This window comes from Gopherus evgoodei, chromosome 15, assembly GCF_007399415.2.
Source record: "Gopherus evgoodei ecotype Sinaloan lineage chromosome 15, rGopEvg1_v1.p, whole genome shotgun sequence".
Taxonomy (NCBI): Eukaryota; Metazoa; Chordata; order Testudines; family Testudinidae; genus Gopherus; species Gopherus evgoodei.
The window spans coordinates 23889786-23902325 of NC_044336.1; the positions used below are offsets into that span (position 1 = coordinate 23889786).

At 40.4% G+C, this 12540-nt stretch overlaps 1 protein-coding gene across 1 annotated transcript in view; it reads left to right on the forward strand.

Annotated features, from left to right (window-relative positions):
* Window positions 1-7765: 7765 nt before the first annotated feature.
* The window catches only part of MAP2K6 (mitogen-activated protein kinase kinase 6), a 72342-nt gene continuing 67567 nt past the window's right edge, over window positions 7766-12540 (forward strand). Inside the window, exon 1 of the mRNA XM_030534389.1 lies at window positions 7766-8252. Within this exon, the coding sequence (XP_030390249.1) occupies window positions 8237-8252 (16 nt within the window). The 5' untranslated portion in view covers window positions 7766-8236. The remainder of the gene's footprint in view (window positions 8253-12540) is intronic.

Genomic DNA, 12540 nt, shown 5'->3' on the forward strand with positions numbered 1-12540 from the left:
ATAATTATTGGCCTACATTTGTTCACAAGCAGTTGTTAGCAAATTTTCAATACTGAAGATTCTCAGCTGTATTTTGATTGGACAAATACATCACATTGTTTATTTCTATGGCTCTACAAGCTTCCCCGCCTCCCAAAAGAAACCAAGTTTCCAGTGTGACTATTCTAGCTTATAAAGTTGAAGATTTGCTTTCTGCAGTGTTTGCCTTAAAATATTGCCATTTCAGCAAACACTCCTGCCAACAAATTCATTTTTTAGAATATCTGTGGAAAGAGAACTCAGAACAGGTACAAATGGTCAAAAAGTGTAAAAAACTGGAATGACTCTTCGCAGAATATTTCTGAACTATTTGCCCAGCTCTGCTCTCAAAAAATCTCAGAAAAAAAAACAGAAATAGAATCCAGATCTCATGACTCGGTCCTCTGCATTAACCACAAGACCAGTCCTCCTCTCTTATTTCCGAGGGCCTTTTCTCCTTCCATGACCCCTTCCTGCAGTATCTCACTCACTCGCTGGGTTTGTTTATTTGCACTTTCTGCTGTTCAGCTCAAAGATTAGAGACTGAAATAACTAACTGTTCCATGTACTGAGTGAACTTTGCAAGTAACAAATCTTGATCAGAATCAATACTGATACCTGGTTAACTAGAGTATATAGCTAAGAATACATCAAAGGAGCTACCACCATGGGGAATATACAATGAAAGATGTTCTCCAGTGATTTAGGAACAAGGCTGAGAATCAGGAAGTCCTGAGCTCTGGCAGTGATTCCCCTTTAAGACTCTGGCAAATACTCAAATAAGTAAGGCCCTACTAGAATGGCAGGATGACTGTCAAAAATTGTGACTGAGTTGTGGACAGGCCACGAAATATCGTGGAAAAGTAAAAATGGACCTAGTTATTTGTGGTAATAAGGTCCATTAATACTTTTCTGTGATTTTCCACTGTCGGCCGCTGGGGCTCAGAGCTAGGGCTGCCGTTGTCAAACTCAATATTGAGGGATCAGCAATATTACAAATTAAGTAGGGCCTTATAAATAAGACGTTTCTGTTTTGCATCCACATTTATGACTTACTCATTTATACAAAACTTAGAAGTAAAATAACCACTCTTCAGCTGTGTTTGAAAGTTACCCAAGCACCCTGAGGGATGACATAGAATTCAATTGAGCAAGGACTCTGAGGGCAAGGCTGCTGTAACCCTTCAGTGCAAACACTTACTACAGTGACAGGAGGGGCTCCTTTGAGTGAAGACCTGGCCTTAGACAGCCTGCGGAAAAAGATTTAGGATGATGTGGTGGTGAGATGAAACAAATGTTGACCAAAATAAAACAAAGACAGGGTAACACTTGCAAAGGGAATTCTGCTCTTGGCTTTACTGGGAACAGGACCAAATCCTGGAAAATGATAATGATACAACAGCATTATAAATCTGGAATAGTGCCTATATAGAAGTTAGAGTGGAAGTTAAAGATGGGAGGATTTTCAAGTGTCTTCTGCTGCTTTATCCTTGGGAAACTGAATGCAAAGATGTTCAGACAGAGTGGGCATAAAAGCTGGATAATACTTTTGCAAGAGCAATCTTGTTGCCGGTGTCCCTTTATTTTAAAATATAAAGACTGCTAGGTCTTCTGTTTGCTGACGTGTCCAATATTACTACTGAACAGTACCAATTAGCTGGAAAGTTGGCATATTAAACTCATTACGGTAGCATCGGCTTGATCCAACTCCTGTTAAAGTGAATGGGAGTCTATTGACATTAACTGTTGATGCATCAGGTCCTATTTACACATCAACAATTAGGTCCTGCTATTGCAGAGACCTACTCCACAATAGTAAGAGACGGTCTTCTCTTGCAATCTAAGGCCTGGCTTATACTTAAAAACCAGCTCGATCTAGCTATGTCACTCAGGGTGATTAAAAATATTGCACCCTGTGCGACAGTTAGTTTGACTCAACCCTATGTGTAGGTGTAGCTAGACTGATGGACAAATTCTTACACTGACTTAGCTACTGCCTCTTGGGAGGTGGATTAAGTACACAGATGGAAGAAACGCTTCCATTGATGCAGGAAGCAGACATGCCAAACCTGTGAAAAAAAACACAGAAATTGGGCTTGTTTTTGGCTTAATTGGCTTGTGAGTTGCTTGTTGGCTAGTTTTTGGCTTGAAGCTTGTTGGGCTTGTAGTTTCTTTTGTTCTGATCAGCTCCCGGCAAGAAGGGGCAAGCATGGGGCAAGCAGGGCAAGGGGAGGAGAGAGTCAGGGGTGCACAGAGGGCCCACCACAGTCCTAGACTGCACGCTGGGGTGGGGGGAAAAGATCTAGTCACATAGGGTGTTGGTGTTCTTAGAGATCGGCTTGTTTTGGCCTTGTTTTGAAATGGGATTAGCTTGATTTTTGGCTTATTATGAAAGTCGAGGTGCTTATTTACCACATGAAAGTTGGCAATTGTGGCAGGTTGTATGCCACAGCTGTGTGGCTGTAGTGCGGACCTACCCTAGGGCTCTGATCCTGCAAAGACTCGTATATGTACTTAAGTTTATGCATTGCAAGTATTCAAGTGAGTAAACTATGCACAATGAATTCATCACAGCAATAAAATAAATGCAGTCATCATTACCACTCAAAAGTTACACATCATGGGGGAATAAAAGACATTAACCAGCAAAAAGCCCCTCTCTATTTCATTATTCATTGTGTTACAGCAGCGTAAGTTTTGCTCCTCTATTCAGTTTGTGCCTTCCCATCCAAGGTATATAACAGAATGCTGTTGGGATGCATCAACTTTTATGTGCAAGCCTGTGATGAAGGGAGCATGTAGAAAGTGTTGCTAAAACCGTAATGAAAGATAACTCCACCTTCTATAGGAAAAATGCATTACAACAGATCGTCTGGCATGGTCTCACGGTGGATGTTCTTTGAACGGCAGTCCAAAAGCTAAGAATTGAAAAATCAAAAGGAATATCACTTAGTATGCCTCCAAATCTGACCACCTACTTTTAATCCAAGGATTTAAAACAAACTAGAAGAAAAAAAACCCAACTCAATACAGATCTTCAAACTGGCTAGGATTTTAGAATGCTGCCAAGTTGCTACAGCAATGCTTGAAGGCCACACATGCCAATGTTAATTTAGCTACTGTCTTGTAGCACTGCCATTCAGGATGTGTTAGTTAAAGGTCTGTCAGCATTTCCACAATAAACCTCTAATTTCAGGGATTTATTGCTTGGTTGTAAAGATTTTCTCTAATATGAAACTTGGCATGTAAGATCTCCAAGAGGGGCATATTTTAAGCCATTTCCCTGCCCTCCCACACAATCACCCTGGACATTAGAAAGTTATACAAGCATACAGCTAATTGAACGTTGCCATATCCTTTTTATTTTTGCACTCATAACTAAAAATGGCAAAAATACCATTTGCCAAGGGGCTACTGCATAATATGGTTTAAGTCACTAGAGGCATGCTGGAAGGAAAAAGGGGAGAGAGACGAAGTTGTGGTATAGAAATCTGCTACAATACACATTTTCCAATGTATGGAAAAAGCAAATTATAGTAATGACTAGTAGCACTGCTTATAAATTACAGTTATGTTCCTTCTGAACCCTTTATGCGGGACTTTATACCTCCGGTATCACTATATTTTGTGTACAAAAGTTACAGCACACTCTTTTAAGCGTGTACAGCTCTTAGAGCCCCCACAACAAAACTTTAGATTGTTGAAGTAAATTTTTACACTCCTATAATGAAAGGCAGCTTTATTATTTAAAATGGCATGCAGGTAATGGATTTGGGAGGTGGGAACCACTTTAAAAAAGCCCTACTTTTGTTTAAAGCAGACTTTTTTTTATGTGGTCCCCACCTTTCAGTTAGGAAGAGACCATCTGCTGTCCACCACCCCCATTTTCCAGTATGGTGGGGCAAACTGTTCACCACTGTTAAGATTTGCTATGCAGCACAAACAGAAATGGCCTCTGCCTCCTCACTGCATTGGCCTCTGTGTGAATTCTCCATGGGATCATTGGGACAGAGTTGCCTCAGCATGGTGCAAACACTGCCTTGAACTGCCTCTTCCATTTCAAACTCAGAATAAAGCTTGAGCATCTTACCCACCCAAGAGAGAAAATAAGAGCTCATGCCATCTCTGATCTACTTGCACCATGCATTTCCACCTGTGTGCTTCACACTTTGATTGTACTGTGTCCCAATTGAGTGTGTAAGCTCTCCAAACATGGAACTGTATTGATTATAGGCCAAATCCATCCCTGGTATAATTCCAGTAAGTTACACCAGGGATGAATGTGCTCCTATGTGGTTTGCAAAGTTCTATGAAGAATCTGTGGTGCTTTATAAATAATTTCTGGAATGGATTGGTTAGCTAGAAAAGGCAAGATTTACACAGGGATAGATCAAAGTTACATCCTCTAGGATCTCCCATTAATATGCATCCCTAAGACTGATATCTGCATCCAGAATAAGTGCTCCTAGATTGGCTGAAGATGGGTCACTCAACAATATTTATTTTTGAGGACCTGAGTGATAGCAGTGGGCTTATACACTGAGGGGGTGCAATTGCCCCTATGCGTAGGCGCAGCGTAGACATCCCCTTGCTAAAAACAGCAATGTAGCAGTGTCAGCTCTGCGGGTGGCTCAGGCTAGCTAGCTGAGCACAATCTTGCCCAGGCCCCTGGCTACATACTCTGGTGGCTACTCCATGCCAACGTGGCTACACTGCTATGCGTAATAAGTTGGCTCAATTAAAGCTACCTTTGGTACATCTATATGTTCCTCCTGATTGCAGTGTAGACATAGGTCAGTTGTGATTCAGGCTCTCTCTGCTCATCCCAGGTGGACCACGGCTGACCCTCATTGTGGAGAATGATCACTCCAAAGAGAGGCATTTTGCTATCCGTAGCAGCATGCTGTCCACACTACAAGGACACCTTTCATGCAGGCTAACCCAGCTGCCACTGATATAGCATATCGACATACAATATGCAGTTTAAAAAAACCTGTCCAATATGAAGGCTTTGCCTAATAGCCTGGAAGAGAACTATAAGCAGCTGTTTGGGTTTGTCAGTTTTATACTTAGTACAAGATTTTTAAAAAGTCCTACATTTTGATCTGGAAGTTTGGAATTTTGAAATTTTCAAAACAAACCCAAAAGTGAATAATCTGCCAAGAGACAGGAAACTAAAAGCTAAAGTTGACACTTATTCTCTTCCTCGTTATATTGTGCCTTCTGTTCTGCATAACTAAGGGCTCATCTTCACTACAGGGTTAATTTGAGGTATAACTCGAGTGTTGCCCATAGCCCAACTCCTGTCCAGGCACAAAAGTCTCTAGCTTGTGTTAAGTGCGGTTTTAAATTCAAGTTAAGTGGTTCTGCACACCGCACAAAATCGTTCTGTGCTGTTTGAGTGTTTTGCAGTGTGACTGTTCTCACGCAAGCTAGGCTAATTTAAGCCAAAGTATGTTTGGGCTGTAAGTGGCTTGGAGGAGACACGTAGGTCCTGATGCAGCTCTCACAGGTTTTATTCCTGATTTGTGCCCAATCCTACACACACGTGCATGCGCGCACACACACAATTTAAGCACATGAACAGTTCCACTGACCTCAAATTAAGCATGAAGGTAACTCTTTGCAGGATCAGGGCCCTGGTAGAAGCAAGATCACATTCAAAACAGTGTTAAACGTCCATATTCACTTACAGCCCCCTTTAACCTAGAATGTATTAGATTCTTCTTCATTACTATCAAACCTTAACTTTTATACTGGTGTAGTTTTAAAAAGTATTCTAATGTAGCTAATGCTACTGTCTCATTATTACAAACTATTCTATATAAATATACTACTCAGCATATCAGTTATTGAAAACTGCTGGGTTTTTTTGGGGAAAAACAAAACCAAAGCACATGTGATCACTCTGAATAAAACTGCAGCAGAAAAGCAGGTTTGCTGCTCTTCAACAAAATACCGTAACATTGTTTGGCTTTTTTCAGAGTCAGATAAAGACATTAAGAAGAGCACCCCGGCTGCTTAAAGACTGTCTGAGTTCAGAGTCTCTCTCCATAAAATAGTTACTCAAATATAAGAACTTCGTAACTGAAAAATTGTATGTCAGACCTTGACACACCACCTGAAAAAATGAATGGAATAGGACTTTAAACAGAGCCATTCATTCCCATGATATGAAGAGGACTTCACAATAAAATTTGACAACCTGGATACCACATTTTGTATGAAGAAAGAGGTCAAGGAAATGTAAGGAAACAAGGATGATTAGTTTTTATACATCAATAATGCAATAACAGTGACGGGCACTCCTGAATACAGGCCTGAAGAAAGGGAAAACGTTTTTGTACCCTGCCTTTTGCTTCTTTATGATGCATAAAGGGAAGATCTGGACAGTTTTCATTTCTCCTTTTAGAATTATTTTTCTCCATGGTTGATTTTTTTTCAGTAGTCTTATAGATTTCAGTAAATGGCAAGTCTGATCTCCTCTGTATTTGAAGGAGGAATGATTGGAAAACTGGAGTGGGAAATTTTATAGATCTAACTTAGGGGTCGGCAACCTTTCAGAAGTGGTGTGCTGAGTCTTCATTTATTGACTCTAATTTATGGTTTCGCGTGCCAGTAATACATTTTAACCTTTTTAGAAGGTCTCTTTCTATAAGTCTATAATATATAACTAAACTATTGTTGTGTGTAAAGTAAATAAGGTTTCAAAATGTTTAAGAAGATTCATTTAAAATTAAATTAAAATGCAGAGCCCCTGGACTGCTGTCCAGGACCCTGGCAGTGTTAGTGACACTGAAAAATCAGTTCGTGTGCCGCATTCGGCACATATGACATAGGTTGCCTATCCCAAACCTAACTGAAAGAGGAATCGTTGAATCTTTAAACAAAGAGGATTTTTCCCAATTATGTATTAGTTAAATAGGTGGGTTTTTTTTTTAAATGAAGTATTTCTACAGCACTGTCTCCCTGAACTGCCTCCAAATGGCTTTATTGAAAACCTGCAGCGTATACTCTTTCTCTCTCTCTATGCACCAGTGTCTCCCTACCTCTTACATATTTAAAAATTGGAGTAATCCTCTCTTTTTTCCTTCCCATACACAGGAGAAACAGCGTTAACTAGATTGTAATGTGTTTATTTTTGTGGGTGGGAGCAAATCAATGTGCTGTCTGCATGTCAAACACTAACAGAGGGAAGGCCAAACCAAAGAAATTAGTCCGGCACTTAGTTTTGAAAGCAGTAAATTCCATGGACATTTTTATTTCCTGGGGGAGTTAATTCCATAATCAGGCTCCAGCTCAGCAAGCTGCCCCCTACTGACAGTTTCATTGATCCAGTGGGACATGGCTGTCCTTGGAGGCTGCTGGAGGAAGGAGACATGGTTTGTCATTGTCAGGGAGGTAGGACCAAAGCCATGTATAGGGCTTAATATCACTGGACTCTGCTCCTCTGGGAGCCAGTGCCTCACCATTGGTGAACTGTGTACTAGTCAACCTGTGTTGCTAAGCAGAAAGGCTGCTGGATTTTGCAGCAACATGCATAACAAGGAAGGACTATTATTAACTACCATAAACAGAAAAATTCACACAATCGCCAAAGGAATATTGTAACTAGGGAGATAGTGGTTTGCATCTCCGCCAGCTGATCAAAGCCACACTGACTAAAAGGCTGCTGCTGCTGCCGTGACACTCCCTGTAAGCATGAGGACGTGCAATCGTCTGTGGCGAAGCCGATTTCTGCGGTGTGAACGAGACGATTATTCTTGCAGTGCATCCAGATCGACTGCGCTGTGCCGTGCAATTTTTGCAACGCACCACGGCAACGGTCTCCGCCTTAAAGAAGCGTTCCATGGACTTCTCCGGGAAACTACATTACCCAGTGATCACTGCGGTGCTCGTAGGAAGGACGTCTGCGCACTAAGATACTCAGATCCAAGTTTGGAGCTTTTAGCTGCCAGCCCTGGCCCATCATGTAGGTGCAGCAGAGCCTTCCCTTCCATTGCAATTGGGAAAAAAAAATTACTTTGTAATCTGTTTTGCAAGGTGTGCAATTGCACCGCCCCTCTCTGCAAAGAGATCTGCTGCAGCAAGTCAGAAAAACTCCAGTTGCATGAAGATTGAGCGTTTGCAGTTTGCATCTTTGTTGCAAAACTAGCTACAGAAAAGAGGCAAGGCAAAGTCTTTTGTGCTCCCCTCCCCCATCAAAGCAAAGGGGAAAATGTCTCAGCCGAGAGGTAAGGATCCGACTTCTGTTCCTTGCAAAATATGCAAAAAGGCATGCATGCATTTTCAAGTGCATGAATGCAATTTTCGGGATGCAATTGCATATTGAAGTTTGAGGCTTTCCATAGCTTTCAGTTGCATTTCCTGTTTAGTATGTGCTTTTTTTGCAGACACACACACGGGCACACTCATACACAGTTCCTGTAAGGCAGGGCTTGCAGTTCAGCTGTGCATTGACGTTATTTGCATTCTTCTGCTGGGATTACCGAGCTCTTTTTGCCTTTTGCATAGTCAGGACAGATAAAGAATGCTGAGGAGCAGATGCATGCATTACTGTATATATTTGCAAAATAGGCAAACTGCATCCAAACAGCGGATAATTTCAACTGCAGCATTAAACCAAACTTTTTAATATTTTTTTAAAAAAGGTCTCTGCAGGGATGGAAGGTTAAACTTGAGTGGAGTCACTAGGAATTAAATATATACCCATGTTTCCATGAGAAAGTATTGTTCTGGTGCTACTATTGAGATCCTTTTCCACCAACCCCTCCCACCCCCATTTAATATTTGGCAAGTTTTGGTCAAAGGCAGTGAATGTGATATCAGATCGCTGGGAAGCTGCAATGGAAGGATTTTGTTTTATTTCGCCTTTAAAATAGGCTGTGTGGGACTGGGGCAGTACTGATTTTTAGAAGCACTGGGGACTTGGAGAGGGGGCTCTCTCTTGTTAAATCTTTGGTTGTTCAGGACTCATACTGCTTTGTATCTCAAAGGAGGGGAAAGTTGTGGGCGATTTTTTTAAAAATGTAAAAATGCTGGGGGGATGCAATAAACCTCTCAGACAGGTCTGGAATGGAATAAGTAGGCGTCGCTGTGCACGTAGATGCACCTATTTCTCGGCGACGAGGTTCCTGGGTACACAAGATGCAGCTTTGAGCCGGCTGGTTCGGATTTCGTATGGGAGCTGCTTATTCTTGGATTTTGCAGCCATCAGATAGATTCTGGGGGTGGATAAAGAGACATTGCCAGCAGCAGCCACTTGGGATGGTGTTCCTAGAACTTTAGGGCAGTCTGTCCTGCAGCTTTAGTGTCAATCAATACACTTTGACTAAGTGCAGTGGGAAAAGACATGGTGAGAAGGTAAGTTTTTATTCTTTAATTCAAGGGGTTGCTCTCGTATCCCCCCCCCCAGTTTTGCTTTTGTAACAGAGATTCAGGGGTGTTATATAATTTATTCCTAATTTGGATTGGCTGCAGCCATCTTTTCCAGCCATGTGAAGAAATGTAAAAAAAAGTTTCCAACAGAAGGAGCCAAAGAAGTTTGATAATATAAAATAGAACAGGATGATGCTCACAGGACTTGTTGCTAATGAGACCTCAACCTGCTGATCTGTATCTCATAGGGGGGAATCCTGCCTCCTATGCAGTAGGGAATGGAGGGATGGAAGGTGGGTGGGGTAGTGTGTGTGTGTGTTGTTTTTTTTTTTAGTGAGATCTCCCCCAGCCACAGAGTTGGAAAAACTGATCAAGCAGGCCCAGATGCCTAGTAGAAAAAAAAACTTCTAAGCAGGTTTGCCTAGTAAAGGGAAAGAAGCCCATTTCTGGTTTTAACCTAACTTTTTGCATTTTCCAGCCATAGCCCTGTCAGTTCCCTTCAGTACCAATAAAATGGGAGGGGACAAGTAGCCAACCCACAAAACATTATTTCAGTGAATAGGCTCATTCTTGAATCCCTTTTCCATCCATCCCACTCTCAGCTCCATCATACAAGTGCCTTTAAGTTTACATTACTTTTGAACTGAGTCATCAACAGCCTTCCCCTACCTCAAGAAACTTTATTGAAATAGTCATATTCGTTAGCATGAAATAAAGGCATAACATAAGTGAGATCATTTAATATTGGATATGAAGTTACCTTTCCAGGCTTGTCAAAATAAAAAAATTATTGAATAGCTCCTGTCATTCAACTCTGTAATCCCCACTCCTTAAGTCATTTGCAACAACTTATTCAGAAAAATTGACAAAAATTATATTTAATTTGGTTTTGGTGTCTTTCTTCACACCGGAGACAATGCAGTGAAAAGAGGTTGGTCCCTAAGTTGATATATTTGTATACAAGAGCAAGTCTCATCATTGGTTTAAATGAAAGATCAATTTTTTTAGATCCCACGTTTGTACGTAATTGGAAATAAAATATTCCTATTCCATCAAAAATGTGTAGGCAATAGATTTGAGGGTAGAGACCATCCTCGGTAAAGTTGCTTTGTTAATTGAGAAAACAGTCTTATACAGGTTTCTTTTCATTAATGTGTTTATAAACACATTGAGGCTCAGAATTCCAGTGCTAGAATATAAGTTAAGAAGGCTGCTCATGAGAAGATACAGAATTCTAGCAACTCAAACATTAAGCAGATCACTAGGAAGACATGATTTGCTTAGTTTTGTCATTCAAGAACTTAAAACTACATTCCTTTGCATGGAATTATTTCCCATCCTAAAGAAAGTGCAGTAAAAAAAGGGAACAGAAAGTAGTATCATTTCTGTATCCCAGAAGTTAATACCGCCTTGATGTATGCAAAATAGTATAGAAGATTATCTGTTTCAGGAAATTACAGTACAGAAGATTTAGAATCGGTGCCAGATACGGAATATATGGCTGTCACAACTAATAGGATACTACAGAAAAAGAAAGTGAGGAAATCCCTTATTACATAGATTCCTCGCTAAACACACGAAAGTCGGAAGCTACAAGTCTGAATTAATGTGTTATACTTATTGTAACATTATCAATTGCCATTTACTTTTTAAATCCATATTTAAAAAAATCTTGTAGACAGAGTTTTTTTATGTTAGAAGTTCTGATCACAATACTATACTGAGATCAGAGTGTGAGATAGTAAATATACTTACATCCCAGTTCTTCATTTCGGTGATTTAGGATTTAAAAAAAAAAAAACCTAGACAAGTTAAAATGCAATGCTGTGAGAAGCTAGTCACATGTGACTCACTGACATATGTACTTATGGACTTTGACCAAAGGAAGTGCACATGTTGAATGTTACATTTTAATTATATTCCATTGTTCATTTAATTTTTTCTTGCTCTAAATCATAACTGAACAAATAAAACAAAATAGTAGCTCATGTTTTTCATTTTTGTGTATAGCACCCCTACGGGTTGCTGCTGGTATAAAATTAACCTCTTCGAAGCCTTGTAAAGATTCAGGTTGGTTATGTAATCTCCATTTTTCCTTCACAGTGCTGTTTCAGAACTTATTGTATTAACATATTGTCCTTACATAATCACTTGGCCAGGAGAGAATTTGCAAAAGCAGCATAAAGTAATGCTTGGTGTAGTCCAGGACATTTTGAAACTAGCGAGTTTGTCTAGGTGGGCAAGTGTAGGGTTTTTTTTTCCCCCCATTTTTCAAAAGAGGGTTAATTATGGTTCCTTTATTCTCTGTGTTGTATGGAACAGTATAGTACAGGGATCGGCAGCCTTTCAAGTGTGGTGTGCCGAATCTTCATTTATTCACTCTAATTTAAGGTTTTGCGTGCCAGTAATGCATTTTAACATTTTTAGAAGGTCTCTTTCTATAAGTCTGTAATATATAACTAAACTATTGTTGTATGTAAAGTAAATAAGGCTTTAAAAATGTTTAAGAAGGTTCATTTAAAATTACATTAAAATGCTGAGCCCCCTGGACCGGTGGCCAGGACCTGGGCAGCGTGAGTGCCACTGAAAATCAGCTCGCGTGCTGCCTTCGGCACCCATGCCATAGGTTGCCTACCCCTGGTATAGTATATTTTAGTGGTTCTCAAACTTTTGTACTGGTGGCTCCTTTCACATAGCAAGCCTCCGAGTGCGACCCCCCCTTATAAATTAAAAAACACTTTAAATATATTTAAACACCATTATAAATGCAGGAGACAAAGCAGGGTTTGGTGTGGAGGCTGACAGATCGCAACCCCCCATGTAATAACCTTGTGACCTGAGGGGTTCCAGCCCCCAGTTTGAGAACCCCTGATTGGTCCCTCTAGCAGAGCCGTGTTAAAAAAATAAAAAATTAAAAATAAATGTGTTCTCAATCCTTAAATGCAAAGAGTGAATCTCTCACACAACTATCAGAGGAACTTTCCCAGGGCTGAGAAAACAGAATGTGAAACTGAAGATTAAAAGGTGAAGATTGCTGCTAAGCTATTCATCACTTAAACACAGAACTGACCAGTATTTTGAACAGCTGATTAAGTGGGAGTGGTTATAGCTTAGGGTTCCCCCTCTTTTTTGCGAACTTAAGCA